Source organism: Aegilops tauschii, chromosome 5 (assembly GCF_002575655.3).
Source record: "Aegilops tauschii subsp. strangulata cultivar AL8/78 chromosome 5, Aet v6.0, whole genome shotgun sequence".
Classification (NCBI taxonomy): Eukaryota; Viridiplantae; Streptophyta; class Magnoliopsida; order Poales; family Poaceae; genus Aegilops; species Aegilops tauschii.
This window is the reverse complement of record NC_053039.3, coordinates 238,559,854-238,576,745: the sequence shown is the minus strand read 5'-3', so window position 1 is coordinate 238,576,745 and position 16,892 is coordinate 238,559,854. Positions and strand designations below refer to the sequence as shown.

General features: G+C 46.3%; 1 protein-coding gene across 1 annotated transcript; it reads left to right on the top strand.

Moving 5' to 3' along the window:
• The first annotated feature begins 399 nt into the window (after positions 1–399).
• Positions 400–2,197, top strand: LOC109754228 (UDP-glycosyltransferase 75C1). Its single transcript, XM_020313168.4, has one exon. The coding sequence runs from the start codon at positions 455–457 to the stop codon at positions 1,964–1,966; it is 1,512 nt and encodes a 503-aa protein (XP_020168757.1). The 5' UTR covers positions 400–454; the 3' UTR covers positions 1,967–2,197.
• The last annotated feature ends 14,695 nt before the right edge of the window (positions 2,198–16,892 follow it).

The following is a 16,892-nucleotide window of genomic DNA, read 5'->3' as shown; positions in this document are numbered from 1 at the left end:
GAGAGAACGGGTCTGCCATATTAGGGTTACATTGTGGTGGGTGCTCCTGCATGTAAAGTTACATAGTGGTTGGTGAGCTGCTGAAACCCTGCATTTCTTAAACAAGGGAAAGGTTCTTTATACAAAACATAAATAAGTATACGTTGTGAGGTGTCACTCGCTGGTTGGCTCGGTAGGTGCCGGTCCGCTCAATTTTCGGCTGCGCCTTCTCCTGCTAGCAGATCGATTGCTCGGACATGTCAGCCAGCGTACCGTCAGTGCTGACCTCACAATTGTTGACCCGGTCAAGGAATTCAGCGAGCTGGTGGTGATTGGTGAGCTTCGTCTTCAAGCACGCTCACGGTCACACTCACTCTGACTCTTTCCAGCTCGACGATTTTCCCAACCATTTAAGAGCCACAGTCCACAGACACACACACGCGGCACACACACTACCCGATCGACTTGCCTTGTCATGGCCGACGCGGAACGCCAGCAGCACGGCCCAGGCGACGGCGGGCGCCCCCACTTCCTCATCGTGGCCTACGGCATCCAGAGCCACCTCAACCCGTGCCGCGTCCTCGCGCGCCGCCTCGTGCAGCTCCACGATGCGGACGGCTCAGGCCCCGTCCTCGCCACGCTCTCGGTCCCGCTGTTCACCCACCGCCGCATGTTCCCTTTGTCCGGCAACGGCGAGCCGGAGGGGGCGGAGGCCGCAGACGGTGCCATCTCCTCCCTTCCCTTCTCCGACGGCGTCGACGACGGCACCACCGCCAGGGGCCCCGAGGAGAGGGCGCGCCGCCGCCGCGCGTCCGCCGAGAGCCTCTTTGAGGTCGTCGCGCGCCTCGCCTCCCGCGGCCGGCCCGTTACGTGCATCGTGTGCAGCATGATGCTCCCCTGGGCACTGGACGTCGCGCGGGAGCACGCCATCCCGTTGGCCGTGTTTTGGATACAGCCGGCAACCGTCCTCGCCACCTACTACCACTACTTCCACGGTTACGGCGAGCTCATCGCGTCCCACGCCGCCGACCCCGCGTACGAGGTGACTCTGCCCGGGCTGAGCAGGCCTCTCAGGATCCGTGACTTCCCGTCATTCCTCGTCGACACGACCGGAGGTGAGGTGGGCAAGGTCGTCAACGCGGTGTTCTGTGAGCTGTTCGAGTTCATGGACGAGCAGAGGCGGAATGTCAAGGTCCTCGTGAACACTTTCGACGAACTGGAGCCGGCAGCGCTGGCGGCCATGAGGGAGCACATGGATGTGTTCGCCGTCGGCCCCGTGGTCGGGTCTTCGGCCGACGCGCGGATCCATCTGTTTAACCACGCTGGTGACGACAAGATGAGGTACATGGAGTGGCTCGGGGCGCAGCCGGCGAGGTCGGTGGTGTACGTCTCGTTCGGCAGCATATGGACGTACAGCAAGCAGCAGATGGAGGAGATCGCGGACGGGCTGCGGCGGTGCGGACGGCCGTACCTGCTCGTGGTGCGCAAGGACGGGCGGCAGGAGGACGTGAGCCGCTGCCTCGAGGACGTTGTGCAGGAGAGGAAGGGCATGGTGGTGGAGTGGTGCGACCAGCCGGAGGTCCTCTCGCACCCGTCCGTGGGGTGCTTCGTCACCCACTGCGGGTGGAACTCGACGCTCGAGGCCATGGCGCTGGGCGTGGCTGTCGTCGCCGCGCCGAGCACGTTCGACCAGCCGACGAACGCGATGTTGATAGAGGAGGAGTGGGCTGCCGGCGTTAGGGGAGAGCGCAACGGCGAGGGCATCTTCTCCGGGCCGGAGCTGGCGAGGTGCGTTGAGCTGGTCATGGGCGACGGCGCGAGGGCCGTGGAGGTCAGGAAAAAAGTGGAGTCTCTGAAAGGGATGGCGCGGGATGCAATGGCTCCCGGAGGGCCGGCGGAAAGAAACCTCCGAAGCTTCGTCATGGAGGTCCAAAGTTCGGATGAAGCTCGCAGGAAGGATACAAACACCATAAGTCCACAACCATGACGAAATCGATGCCAAACTTAGCCTATAGATTCGCACAGTCATATTCTAATCAACTCGGGATTTAAATACTCGTTTATTAGGATTTGCACGTGTATGTTTTAAGATGGGCAGCGCAGTGAGTGGATACTGTCCCGACAGATGGACATGGATCATATACTGTATTAAAGAAGATAAGTAAAGAGTGCCTCCAGCGTAGTTTACAGGGTTATCAATACATGCTAATCCTCTCCATTCACTCACTTCTCTACCCTACTAAAGAAGGGAGTTGCATTCCCTTTTAGTAACTCGGAAAAGGACCAAACCAAACCCTCATAACAAATCTTTTGTAGCAACTGAAGAACCGATGGCCGTGCACCCTCAAAGATGATTGCATTCCTATGCTTTCACAACTCCCACCACGTACGTGCAAAAATGGTGCGCAGGTCCTTCGTACTCACATTGTTCGATCCACGCTTGTCAATCGTCCACTCCACCAGTGAGTCTTGGGCAGATGGGATCCAAGCTGGTGAATCCGGCGCAACACAAATAGCCGCCCAGATTGTTCTAGTGAACACACACGTGAGCATAAGATGATTGATCGTTTCCTCCTCTTGATCACAGAAAGGGCATGCGGCTTGATGCGGTAGGCCTCTCCGTGCAAGACGGTCCGAGGTCCAGCATCTGTCTTTCATGGCCAACCAAGTGAAGAATCTGCATTGCAAAGGAGCACGCGACTTTCATGTCAAGTCCGCTGTTGGGATTACCTCTCTTCCCCAAAATCTAGCCGCATACGCTGATCTCACAGAGAACCGCCCGTTCGCCTCCCACGACCACTTAATCTCATCGGGCGCATCGTCCTCGGATGCCACCCAAGCACAAACCACCTGCCAGAGCGTGAGGAATTCATGCAGGGTGTCCAGCCCAAAGTTGGGCGAAATCCATCACCCAAGATCCACTCTCCATGGCCGAGCAAACCAACCTCGTCCTGCATGTTCTAGGTGAAACTAGGTCATACACACGCGGTGCAATCTCCTGAACTCTCCGACCATCTAACCATTTGTCTTCCCAAAAAATGTTGTGCGGCCCGACCACGCTGTACTCCTCATAGCTGCCTGGCACAGCAGTCTTGCATCATCCGTGACTTTTATTCGAAACTCGCTCCACGGCCTTGACTCATCTATCCTTTGTAGCCACAGCCAACGGGCCTGCATGGCGATGTTCATCCATCTTAGACTTCGCAGCCCCAAGCCACCTGCCCACTTGGGCGAGCAAACCATGTCCCATGCAACCGCACAGTTGCCACCATTCGCTTCCGCTCTCCTACACCACAAGAAGACTCTGCAAATCTTGTTCATAGATGCGATAGTTTTCATCGGGAGATCTAATGCCATCATAGCATGGATTGGCATGGCGCAGAGCACGGATTGAACCAAAGTTAGCCGGCCACTCTTTGGCATGAGTGCTGCCTTCCACTTTGGCAGCCTATTTGCCATATGATTGATACGTCTCCAACGTATCTATAATTTTTCATTATTCCATGCTGTTTTATAATCAATCTTGGATGTTTTATAATCATTTTATATTATTTTTTGGTACTAACCTATTGACATAGTGCCAAGTGCCAGTTGCTGTTTTTTCCATGTTTTTTACATCGCAGGAAATCAATATCAAACGAAGTCCAAATGCCACGAAACTCCACGATGATTTTTTATGGGCCAGAAGAAAGGCAATGGGTCCTGGTTGCACCAGGGGGTGCCCCGAGGGGGGCACAACCACCAGGGCGCGCCAGGAGGCCCAGGCGCGCCCTGGTGGGTTGTGCCCACCTCGGGTGCCCCCCAGACCGCCTCTTTGCTCTATAAATACCACAATATTCCAGAAACCCTAGAACAAGCGTCGAAATATTCATCCAGCCGCCGCAGAGTCCAGAACCACCAGATCCAATCTAGAAACCATCACGGAGGGGTTCACCACTTCCATTGGTGCCTCTCCGATGATGCGTGAGTAGTCCTTTGTAGACCTTCGGGTCCGTAGTTAGTAGCTAGATGGCTTTCTCTCTCTCTCTCTCTCTCTCTCTCTCTCTCTCTCTCTCGCTGAATTCTCAATACAATGGTCTCTTGGAGATCCATATGATGTAACTCTTTTGCGGTGTGTTTGTTGGGATCTGATGAGCTTTGAGTTTATGATCAGTCATATCATTTTATATCCATGAAAGTTATTTGAGTTTGTTTGATCTCTTATATGCATGATCTCTTATAGCCTCGTGTTTCTTCTCCGATATTTGGGTTTTGTTTGGCCAACTTGATCTATTTATCTTGCAATGGGAAGAGGTGCCCGGTAGTGGGTTCGATCTTACGGTGCTCGATCCCAGTGACAGAAGGGGAAACGACACGTACATATCGTTGCTACTAAGGATAAAAAAATGAGATCTATATCTACCGCCATATAGATAAACGGATCTTGTCTACATCATGTCATCGTTCTTATTGCATTACTCCATTTTTCCTTGAACTTAATACACTAGATGCATGCTAGATAGCGGTCGATGTGTGGAGTAATAGTAGTAGATGTAGGCAGGAGTCGGTCTACTAATCTTGGACGAGATGCCTATGTAATGATCATTGCCTGGATATCGTCATAATTATTTGAAGTTCTATCAATTGCCCAACAGTAATTTGTTTACCCACTGTTTGCTATTTTTCTCGAGAGAAGCCACTAGTGAAACCTACGCCCCCCGGGTCTTCTTTCTCATATATTTGTTTTGCGGTCTACTTTTCCTTTGCATTTTTATTCAGATCTATTAAACCAAAAAATACAAAAATACCTTGCTGCATTTTATCTTTATTTATTTTATTTGTGATCTATTATTTCAATCTATTACAATTTATCGCACGTCCGCTTGCCAATTTCTGGCGCCGTTGCCCGAAAGGGATTGACAACCCCTTTAACACGTCGGGTTGCGAGGTGTTGTTATTTGTGTGCAGGCGTTGTTTACGTTGGGTTGCTTGGTTCTCCTACTGGTTCGATACCTTGGTTTCATAACTGAGGGAAATACTCTACCGTCGCTGTGCTACATCATCCCTCCCTCTCCGGGGAAATACCGACGTAGTTCTAGCTACCATCAAGGAGAATTTCTGGTGCCGTTGCCGGGGAGGATCTTCAACATAACCAGGTTCCTAATCACAAATCTCATCTCCTTGGAATTTACATTATTTTCCATTTGCCTCTCGTTTTCCTCTCCCCCACTTCACACAAAAATTTGCCGTTTTATTCGCCTCTCTTTTTTCGTTCGCCGTTTTCTTGCCGGATCTATTTTTGAGTGCAATCTTGTTGTGTGGTCATCATGACTCAAGAGAACACAAAATTATGTGATTTCTCAAATACCAAAAACAATGATTTTATTGGCACTCCGCTTGCTCCTCCCGCAACTAGTGCGGAGACTTGTGATATTAATACCACTTTGCTGAATCTTGTTATGAAAGACCAATTTCCCGGTACTCCTAATGAGGATGCCGCGTCCCATCTTAATACCTTCATGGAATTATGCGATATGCAAAAGAAAAAAAGATGTGGACAATGATGTGGTCAAGATGAAATTATTTTTGTTCTCTTTGCGTGATTCTGCAAAAAATGGTTCTCTTCTTTGCCTCGCAATAGTACCGATTCTTGGAACAAGTGCAAAGATGGTTTTATCACTAAGTATTTTCCTCCCGCAAAAATTATTCCCCTTAGAACCCACATCATGAATTTCAAGCAACTTGAACATGAGCATGTTGCACAATCTTGGGAAAGGATGAAAATGATGCTAAGGAATTGCCCAACTCATGGGTTAAATCTTTGGATGATCATACAAAAAATTTACGCGGGATTGAATTTTGTTTCTCGTAATCTTTTAGATTCCACTGCGGGTGGTACTTTTATGGAAATTACTTTGGGTGAAGCCACCAAATTGCTTGACGATATCATGGCAAATTATTCACAATGGCATACCGAAAGAGCTCCTACTAGTAAAAAAGTTAATTCGCTTGAAGAAATTTCTTCTTTGAGTGATAAAATTGATGCTCTTATGAAATTGGTTGCTTGTAAAAGTGCTCCTATTGATTTTAATGATATGCCTTTGTCTACTTTGATTGAGCAAAATAGTGATGCCATTGATGTGAATTTTATTTCTCGCAATAATTTCAATAATAATGCTTATAGAGGTAATTTTAATCCTAGGCCTTTTCCTAGTAATTCCTCTAATAATTATGATAATTCCTATGGAAATCAATCTTACAATAATAATAGGAACACATCAGATCTTGAGAATAATATTAAATAATTTATCAATACACAAAAAAATTTCAACACTTCCATAGAAGAAAAGTTGAATAAGATTGATGATTTGTCTAGAAGTGTTGATAGAATTGCTCATGATGTGGAGAATCTCAAGATGAAAATCTTTGTGCCTAAAGTAGACGAATCAATTAAAACTCTTTATGTTTCTATGGATGAAAGTAAGAAAAGAACTGCTATGCTTAGAGCTAAAAGAGAATTCTTAGAAAAAGCTTTTTCTAGTGATTATTCTTGCAACAGTGATGACGATCTAAAAATGATTGGTGTTTCCTCTATTGATCCCTTGTTTAGTAAAGTTAAGAATGATGAAAAAGGGACTGGAGAAGAGTCAACTTTAGGTAGAAGGCGTCCCAATATTTCGGAGGGTGAAAATCTTGTTGAGAAAATTGATAAAAGTGGGTTTGGAGAGGTCAAAACTTTAGCTAGTGACGTGCCCACTCTTTTGGATTACAAAGACTTTAATTATGATAGTTGCTCTTTGATTGATTGTATTTCTTTGTTTCAATCCATGATAAATTCACCCCATGCTTATGAACAAAATAAAGCTTTTACTAAACATATTGTTGATGCTATGATGAACGCTTTAGAAGAAAAATTGGAATTAGAAGTTTCAATTCCTAGAAAATTACATGATGAATGGGAACCTACTATCAAAGTCAAGATTAAAAATTATGAGTGTTTGGCTTTATGTGACTTGGGTGCTAGTGTTTCTACAATTCCGAAATCTCTATGTGATGTGCTTGGTCTTACCAATCTTGAAGAATGTTCCTTGAATTTGCATTTGGCGGATTCTACTATTAAAAAGCCTATGGGAAGAATTAATGATGGTCTTATTCTTGCAAATAGGAATTATGTGCCCATAGATTTTATTGTTCTTGATATTGATTGCAATCTGTCTTGTCCAATTATTTTTGGTAGACCGTTTTTACGCACTATCGGTGCCGTGATTGACATGAAAGAAGGCAATATTAAGTTCCAATTTCCTTTGAGGAAGGGCATGGAACACTTTCCTAGAGCAAAAATCAGGCCACCTTATGAATCAATCATGAGGGCATCTTATGGATCTCAAACCAAGGATGACAAAACTAAGATCCTTGCTTTATGCCTAGCTAAGGGCGTAAAACTACAGCGCTTGTTGGGAGGCAACCCAATGAATAATTTTTTTTTGCTTTTTGCTTTCTGTTATTGAGTGTTAACACAATTATGCTACTGTTATGATTGTGTTTTTTGTGTTTTAATTAGTGTTTGTGCCAAGTAGAACCAATAGGATCTTCTTGGGTGATAGTTGTTTGATCTTGCTGAAAAAGACATAAACTTTGTGCTCACAAAAATAATTGTTAAAATTCACCAGAACGTTATCAAATGTTAATTCTTTTTGCAGAATATCAATATACAAATTATACAGGTTGTCCTTGTTTTTCAGAATTTTTGGAGTTCCAGAAGTATTCGAACAAATCAGATTGCTACAGACTGTTCTGTTTTGACAAATTCTGTTTTCTTTGTGTTGTGTGCTTATTTTGATGGCTCTATGGTTTTCTTTGATGAGTTTTTGCCATAGAAAAGTTGGAATACAATACAAAAACAAAATATGAATTGGTTTGATACAGCACTTATAGTAGTGATTTATTTTTCTTGCACTAACGGATCTCACGAAGGTTTTGTTGAGTTTTGTGTGATCGAAGTTTTCAAGTTTTGGGTTTCTTACGTTGGATGAAGAAAGGATGGAAGAGCCTAATCTTGGGGATGCCCCAGCATCCCAAGCTATTATCCAAGAATGAGCAACCAACTAAGCTTGGGGATGCCCCCGAGTGGCATCCCCGCTTTCTTCCAACAACTATCGGTATTTTACTCGAGGCTATATTTTTATTCGTCACATGATATGTGTTTTGCTTGGAGCGTCTTGTATGATATGTGTCTTTGCTTGCTTTATTTTGCGTTTTAAGTCATCAATCCTTGCTGGACACACCTATTTGAGAGAACCAAAATATTATCATGACTTGTTAGAATTGCTCTCTATGCTTCACTTAAATATTTTATGAGCTAGGACTTGCTCTAGTGCTTCACTTATATCTTTTTGAGCACGGTGTGCTTTGTTAATTTTGAAGAAATTCTCTCTTGCTTCACTTAAATTATTTTGAGAGAAATAAAATTTGTTATGCTCATGATCTTCACTTATATTTGTTTGAGCTTATGAAAAGCAACACATAAAAATTAGTCCCAAAGTGATAGATATCCAAGAAGGATAAAGAAGTAAGGAAAAAATGTCATGAAGATCATTGGACAAAATAAACTTGATTCTTAGTAATAGTTTTGAGATATGATGATGTGATATGTGAGTTATGTTGATGAGTAATTGTGCTCTAGTAGGAATATTGGTGTTAAGGTTTGTGATTCCCTATGCATGCATGAAAGTCAATAATCATGCAATGAAAATTATATCCTACTTGTGGTGCATTATTCGGTGTTAATTATGCTTAATGCTTGCTTATGAGATTATTCGTTTCTTCGTTGGTCGCTTCCCAATCTTTTGCTAGCCTTCATTTTGCACTAAGTATGACCTCTACTTGTGCATCCAAAATCCTTTAAACCAGTTTTGCCACATGAGTCCACTATATCTACCTATATGCGGTACTCTTTTGCCGTTCTAACCAAATTTCCATGTGCCATCTCTAATTTTCAAAATAAACTTCTCTTTTGTGTGTTTGTTTCGCTCGCGGAACGGTAACGGGTGGCTAATATTTTCCATGCTAGATGTATTATTCTCAAGATGAGTGTTTATTCACTTGTCATTGCACGAGAGTAAGGCAAACGTCTTAGGGATGCCCACTCCCGAAATGCAAAAATTGAATTTACTTTATGTTGTCAAATAATAAATTCCTTGAAAAGTGTTGGTATGGAGGGCACCCGTGGATACGGCTAGCCATGGAAAGTGAAAGAATGGTGGAAAAAGGAATAAACTTTATTTTCTGTTTGGGAACCGCCTATGGCATATCTAGCATGGAAAGTGTTCGGAACTCTAAATCATTTTCGTTGGTCGGATGGATACACCTCCCAAAACGTTTTTATCTTTAATTTTTCGCTTTGAGCTCTGGCACCTCTACAAATCCCTACTTCCCTCTGCGAAGGGCCTTTCTCTTACTTTATGCAATTTTTATTTTGACATTTGAGTCTCCATCTTCTCTCATAAAAAGCACCAACTAGGAGGCGATAGGACCGTGCTCAAGTATTGGGTGTAGTTAATATTCGAGTGTGTTTCATGAATGGATCAATGTTTGAGAATGATGGGCTAGGGATAACTTATTTTAGTGTTGATATTTTGAAAAACATGGTTGCTTGTTGATATGCTTGAGTATCTAAATTATTATGTCAAAACTAGACTATTGCTTTGAATCACATAAAAGTCCAAATGTCCTTGCTATAAAAAAAGAATATGATATAACTTGATGAACAGAACTCCACATAAAAAATTCTTTTTTTATCACTTACCTACTCGAGGATGAGTTGGAGTTAAGCTTGGGGATGCTGATATGTCTCCAACGTATCTATAATTTTTGATTGTTCCATGCTGTTTTATTATCAATCTTCGATGTTTTATAATTATTTTATAGTCATTTTATATCATTTTTTGGTACTAACCTATTGGCATAGTGCCAAGTGCCAGTTGTTGTTTTTCCATGTTTTTTACACCGCAGGAAATCAATATCAAACGAAGTCCAAATGCCACGAAACTCCACGATGATTTTTTATGGGCCAGAAGAAAGGCAATGGGCCCTGGTTGCACCTGGGGGGTGCCCCGAGGGGGGCACAACCCACGAGGGCGCGCCAGGAGGCCCAGGCGCGCCCTGGTGGGTTGTGCCCACCTCGGGTGCCCCCCGGACCGCCTCTTTGCTCTATAAATACCACAATAATCCAGAAACCCTAGAACAAGCGTTGAAATATTCATCCAGCCGCCGCAGAGTCCAGAACCACCAGATCCAATCTAGACACCATCACGGAGAGGTTCACCACTTCCATTGGTGCCTCTTTGATGATGCGTGAGTAGTCCTTTGTAGACCTTCGGGTCCGTAGTTAGTAGCTAGATGGCTTTCTCTCTCTCTCTCTCTCTCTCTCTCTCTCTCTCTCTCTCTCTCTCTCTCGCTGAATTCTCAATACAATGGTCTCTTGGAGATCCATATGATGTAACTCTTTTGCGGTGTGTTTGTTGGGATCTGATGAACCTTGAGTTTATGATCAGTCATATCTTTTTATATCCATGAAAGTTATTTGAGTTTCTTTGATCTCTTGTATGCATGATCTCTTATAGCCTCGTATTTTTTCTCCGATATTTGTGTTTTGTTTGGCCAACTTGATCTATTTATCTTGCAGTGGGAAGAGGTGCCCGGTAGTGGGTTCGATCTTACGGTGCTCGATCCCAGTGACAGAAGGGGAAACGACACGTACATATCGTTGCTACTAAGGATAAAAAGATGAGATCTATATCTACCGCCATATAGATAAACGGATCTTGTCTACATCATGTCATCGTTCTTACTGGATTACTCCGTTTTTCCTTGAACTTAATACACTAGATGCATGCGGGATAGCGGTCGATGTGTGGAGTAATAGTAGTAGATGCAGGTAGGAGTCGGTCTACTAATCTTGGACGTGATGCCTATGTAATGATCATTGCCTGGATATCATCATAATTATTTGAAGTTCTATCAATTGCCCAACAGTAATTTGTTTACCCACCGTTTGCTATTTTTCTCGAGAGAAGCCACTAGTGAAACCTACGGCCCCCGGGTCTTCTTTCTCATATATTTGTCTTGCGGTCTACTTTTCCTTTGCATTTTTATTCAGATCTATTAAACCAAAAAATACAAAAATACCTTGCTGCATTTCATCTTTATTTATTTTATTTGCGATCTATTATTTCAACCTATTACAAGTTATCTCACGTCCGCTTGCCAATTTCTGGCGCCGTTACCCGAAAGGGATTGACAACCCCTTTAACACGTCGGGTTGCGAGGTGTTATTATTTGTGTGCAGGCACTGTTTACGTTGTGTTGCTCGGTTCTCCTACTGGTTCGATACCTTGGTTTCATAACTGAGGAAATACTCTACCATCGCTGTGCTACATCATCCCTCCCTCTTCGGGGAAATACCGACGTAGTTCTAGCTACCATCAAGGAGAATTTCTGGCGCCGTTGCCGGGGAGGATCTTCAACATAACCAAGTTCCTAATGACAAATCTCATCTCCTTGCAATTTACATTATTTGCCATTTGCCTCTCATTTTCCTCTCCCCCACTTCACAAAAAAAATTGCCGTTTTATTCGCCTCTCTTTTTTCGTTCAAACCATCCGGTCCCGGGGCTTTGTCTAATGGCATGCTTTTGATTACCTTCTCCACTTCATCATCCGTAAATGGTTGCTCGAGATGTGATAAGTCGAGGTGCGGCAGGCCAAGAATATCCAGATTGATAGTATGATTCCTAGCCTCCGAGGCGTCAAACGCCGCATCAAAGTATGCATCAAATGCCGACACAACTTCCTCCTGCCCAGCATATAGGTTCCCATTATGTTTCACAACTCTTATGGCATTCTTTCTCTGCCGGTGATGGCGACATGTACCTAGGGTAGGGTCATAGGCCTAACCTAGACACCCTCCCCAAGGACATTACCCTAAAAGTCAGAAGCATTCAAGGGATATCATCATCCACTCGACCAGAAGCATTCCACTCGGAAGATTCAATTTCACTCGACCATAGCAATAGTCACTCGACGACTAGAAGATCTAAAGTCAGTCTGTACAGCAACGGTCGGGCGTTTACTTTGTATACTTAATGGTCATTCATGTATCTTTATTGCTGGCGTTACCAGTAACGCCCTATCTTTATGTACCTTAAACCCTGTGTAACTGAGGGCCGGAGGGGTCTGGCGAACTCTATATAAGCCACCCCCTCCTCAAGGACAAGGGTTCGCACCCCCTGTAACTCCACACATAATCCAATCGACCGAGCTCCCGAGCACCGAGACGTAGGGCTGTTACTTCCCCCGTGAAGGGCCTGAACTCGTAAATCTTGTGTGTACAACTTCACCATAGCTAGGATCTTGCCTCCTCATACCTACCCCCATTCTACTGTCAGTCTTAGAACTACGACAGTTGGCGCCCACCGTGGGGCAGGTGTCTTAGCGACTTTTTGGTGAGGTTGCGATTTTTCCGATTCCCATCATCATGGTTCCCGGCTGTGGATTGGCTGAGGGCCGCGAGATCCGTCTCGACGCGCTCGTCTTTGTCGCCGTGACTCCGCCTGGCTCCAGGAAGCTCCACTCGATGTTGAGACGCTCCCCGTCCGCGGGGCGACGCACTTTCGCGCGTGCGTTTGCGGCGTCCTTCTCCGGCAGCCGTCGACCCAGTATTGGTCGGCTCCCGTAGTGTCCTCGCTCCCCACTGTTCGCCGGCGCAAGCGATCAGTCGATTGCGTCTTCAGCGGTGGGTGAAACACGCGGTGGCTCGTCAGTCAGCCACCCCACAAGTCGCGGCAATCGAGCCTGACGAAACTCTCTACGGCCTGTTTGACCTGTCGACTGGCTCCGTCGAGACCGCATCCGAGTGTGATAGCAGCGATCCTGCGGCTGAAGTCTTGATGGTCGACGCGCCGCGCAGTCCGCCTGGTTTCCGCCGCGACGGTGGCGGTGATGGCGGCGGCGATCCATCGCGCGTTCACGAGGAGTACCACCCTGAAACCCTCTCTTCACAGCAGAGGGAGGAGCTTCACTGCCGCAACATGGAGGCACTCCACACGCCCATCGTTGGGGAAACCTCTGAGGCTCGGGGCTTGGAGGAGGCGCGCCTGGCCAATTTGGCTGAGCGCACTCGACTGGAGAACCTTCAACATGCACTCGACGAGCGTGCTCGGCAGCGGATCCCTGAGTCCAGTCGACGACAGCGACAACTTTTCCCGCCTCAGCCTCAGGTATACCGCACTCCGATTCAAAATCTCACAGTTGTGGCCCATATAGCGGAGTCAATTCAGCCTTCCCAATTAGAGGCTGGTATGGGTTTGATGCAGATCCGGGCCTTACTCTGGGCAGCAGGAGAGCAGAACACAGCGGTGTCTCAGTCGCGGAATAGGATTCATAGTAGATCTGTGATGGCAGATACAGTTCAGTCGGCCCACAGCCCAAGATCACCCCCGCGGCGTGAGGGACGTGGGCATCGGCAGGATCAGTACGTGGGACGGAACCACGAGCAGTATGATCACCGACTCGGCCGTGATGACCGTCGTCGAGTGCCCACACCTCCTCTGAGGAGTGGATCGTATGTGTCCTGGCAATATGATGACAGACGCCCGCACAGTGGCGAGCGAAGAATACCAGTCGACCCAAGGGAGCCAGGCTTTGATGCAAGATCTATTCTCGTTCAGGGTCTGGTCGACAGGAACAGAGCACACGGAGAAGGTCTTGACAGAGATCGCCCGACTCGCAGCAGAGTTCATGTTTCAGGTCCAGAGTGTTTCGGCAGAGCCATCAGGGCTGCAGAGATTCCTCCCAACTTCAGGTTGGCGACTGGAGTCAGTAAGTTCACTTCTGAGTCCAAGCCCGACACTTTGCTTGAGGATTACCGAGTGGCTATGCAGATTGGTGGCGGCAATGATGAGGTGGCCATGAAGCATCTTCCTCTGATGTTGGAAGGTTCGTCCAGAGCATGGCTGAATCAATTGACCCCAGGCAGTATATTCAGTTGGGAGGAGCTCGCCCGAGTGTTTGTCAGAACTTTTGAGGGTACTTGCAAACGGCCAGCAGGATTGACGGAATTGCAACATTGCGTGCAAACCGAATGAGACTCTGAGGGATTACATTGAGAGGTGGACCACCTTGCATCACACAGTGGAAAATGTATCCCAGTACCAAGCAGTTTGTGCCTTCAAGGAAGGCGTTCGGTATCGAGAGCTTAACCTGAAATTCGGTCGGACGAGAGATATGTCTCTGACTCGGATGATGGAAATAGCCACTCGGTATGCTAATGGAGAGGAAGAGGATCGACCCGCGGTGGAAAGAGCAAACCAGTCGGTCAGGACACTGGTGGAGGCAATTCCAATCGGAAACAGAAATGTAAAGCTGAGCCTGCAGGACCCGGTGAAACTGCGGCAGTGATTCAAGGAAAGTTTGAAGGGGAACCTAAGGGGTGGACCCCCAAGAAGGTAAAAGATCGAGCAGGAAATGATGTGCTGGATTTGCCATGTCACATTCACACCAAGAAAGATGAAGAGGGTAATCTGATTTATCCTAAACACACCACTCGACAGTGTTGACTCCTGATCCAGCAATTCCGAGAGAAGCAGCCCAGTGAAAAGGAAAAGGAGTCAGACAAGGATGAGGACAAGGAAGAAGGTGATGATGGTTTTCCCAACGTTAATTCCACTCTGGTGATTTTTGCTGATGTCGAAAGCAAAAGTCGATTGAAAGTGATAAACAGAGAAGTGAACATGGTTGCCCCGGCAACGACGACATATTTGAAGTGGTCGCAAACTGCGATCACATTCGACCAGTATGATCACCCGGCACGCGTTGCCACTCCAGGGCGGCAAGCGCTGGTAGTCGACCCAGTGGTTGGAGGCACTCGACTGACCAAAGTGTTGATGGATGGTGGCAGTTGTCGTCGTTTTGTCACGGCAGATGTCCTAGAGAAAGGACTTAGTCGTGGAGCCATCGCGATGGGTTAGCTTAAAGGGGTTAAAGCGCACAAGGGACGTAGAGAGTTTATACTGGTTCGGCCCCTTGCGGTTAAGGTAAAGGCCTAGTCCAGTTGTTGTGGAATTGCTAGGGTTTCGATAACCAGGGAGCGAATTCGCTATGCCTGGCTCTCGAGTTGTTGTTTGTTGTTTCTAAACCGCCGCCAGGTCGTCCCCTTATATACATGGGTTGACGCCCGCCGGTTTACAGGATTCCGAGGCCGGTTCATAAACGTGTCCGGCCGGGTCTCTACTATTTCTGCCTTATAACACAAGCTTACATATCAATGTCGGTTCATGACTACAGGCCTTAATCCGCCTTTGGGCCCTGGGGCTTCATAAAGCGCCATCATCTTTGTCTTCATGGGCTTCAAATATAATAACTCATTATGGGGATAACCCGGCCTCTCCTGGTCGGTTTACGCCCAGTAGTAATATCCCCAACATTAGGCCCCAGATTGATTTGAACTGGTCCATGTCAATCTTCAATACTTAAGAAAATTTCTTCTTCAACACCTTCGCATAAATCTTGTAAACCGCCATGATGTCATCTTCCAGGATCATGATAAACCGCCATGACGTCATCTGTTATTAAAAATTGCATATAGCTCACCTTCATTAATGAGCCTCCGACAATCGAGGCGGCAGCTCCGCCACATATCCAACTTTTGGGCCCCTCGATTTTCGCGCCTGTCACCTATCCCTTTGCCTTTATAAATAGGACTAGGGGGTCTTTTCCGTTTTTCCCCCGTGCCTCTTCGCTTCTTCTTCTTCCCTGAGCCGACCTAACCCTCATGCACGGCCGCCGTCGACAAGCTTCGCCATCGACCTCAACACCGGCCGCTGCATCGACCTGAACGCACCAGAAAAACACGGCGCTCCTCCGCTGCTCTGTCAACGTCAGTAAGTTTTCCTTTCCCTTGCTTTAGATCTATCATTAGGGTTTCGGCGTTCCTCGAGGCTTGAAACTGTTCTTCCCCGTTCTTCTTCATAGTGTACATGATGACTTCAGATCTACTACTTTCTTACACAGTTGTAGTTACAATCCCCTTTTCCATCCTTAGATCATCTGCATCATGTAGAAAAACTCATCTGGATCTGTTAAACTTGCTTAAGCACCTGCGCTTTAAGTCTGAATATAATTTGATTTACCAACGTACTGCAGATCTGAAATTACCATGCCAAGTTTTGAAACTTGTTTTTCCTTCACTTAAGTATCTTAGATCCGTATCTTCTATACCAGAGTAGGCGGTTTAATCTCATAGAAAAACGATGATCCGGTAGGTACCATTAGTCCCCTGTTGAACCGCCAAGCTGCTTTATCTTTGTACCATCTCCCATGTCTGATTCCGGTTTAACAATGTGTATATACTTCTGTCTTCTTCTGCTCTTGCATCGCTTTATACTTGTCCATTATAAATCTTAAACCGGTAATAACCATGTTTCAGCTTTCCATTGACATGGCCAAACAAGTCTATGAGTGCAACTGGGTTCCTTCCCGGGTCACTGAAGAACAATTAGACAGATGTGTCGCAACTGGCGCTTTAGCCAAGAAAGAGGTCATCCACTGGAGGGCCCATGGTCCGAAAAATCCCCCTGAACCCAAGAACGGAGAAGTGGTCGTTTTCGTTGACCATCTGGGTCGAGGCTTTAGTCCTCCCGGTTCAAAAAAATTCCGAGATGTGCTTGCCAGCTTTCAACTCCACCCTCAAACATCGGCCCAAACTCTGTGTCCAACATCTGCCATTTCCAAGTCTTTTGTGAGGCTTATCTTCAAGAGGAACCCACAGTTGAATTGTTTAGGGATTTCTTCTTTTTAAACCGTCACACAGAGTTCACAGATGGACCCAATACTGAACTCGGCGGAATGGCGATTCAAAAGAGGAAGGATGTCAGCTTC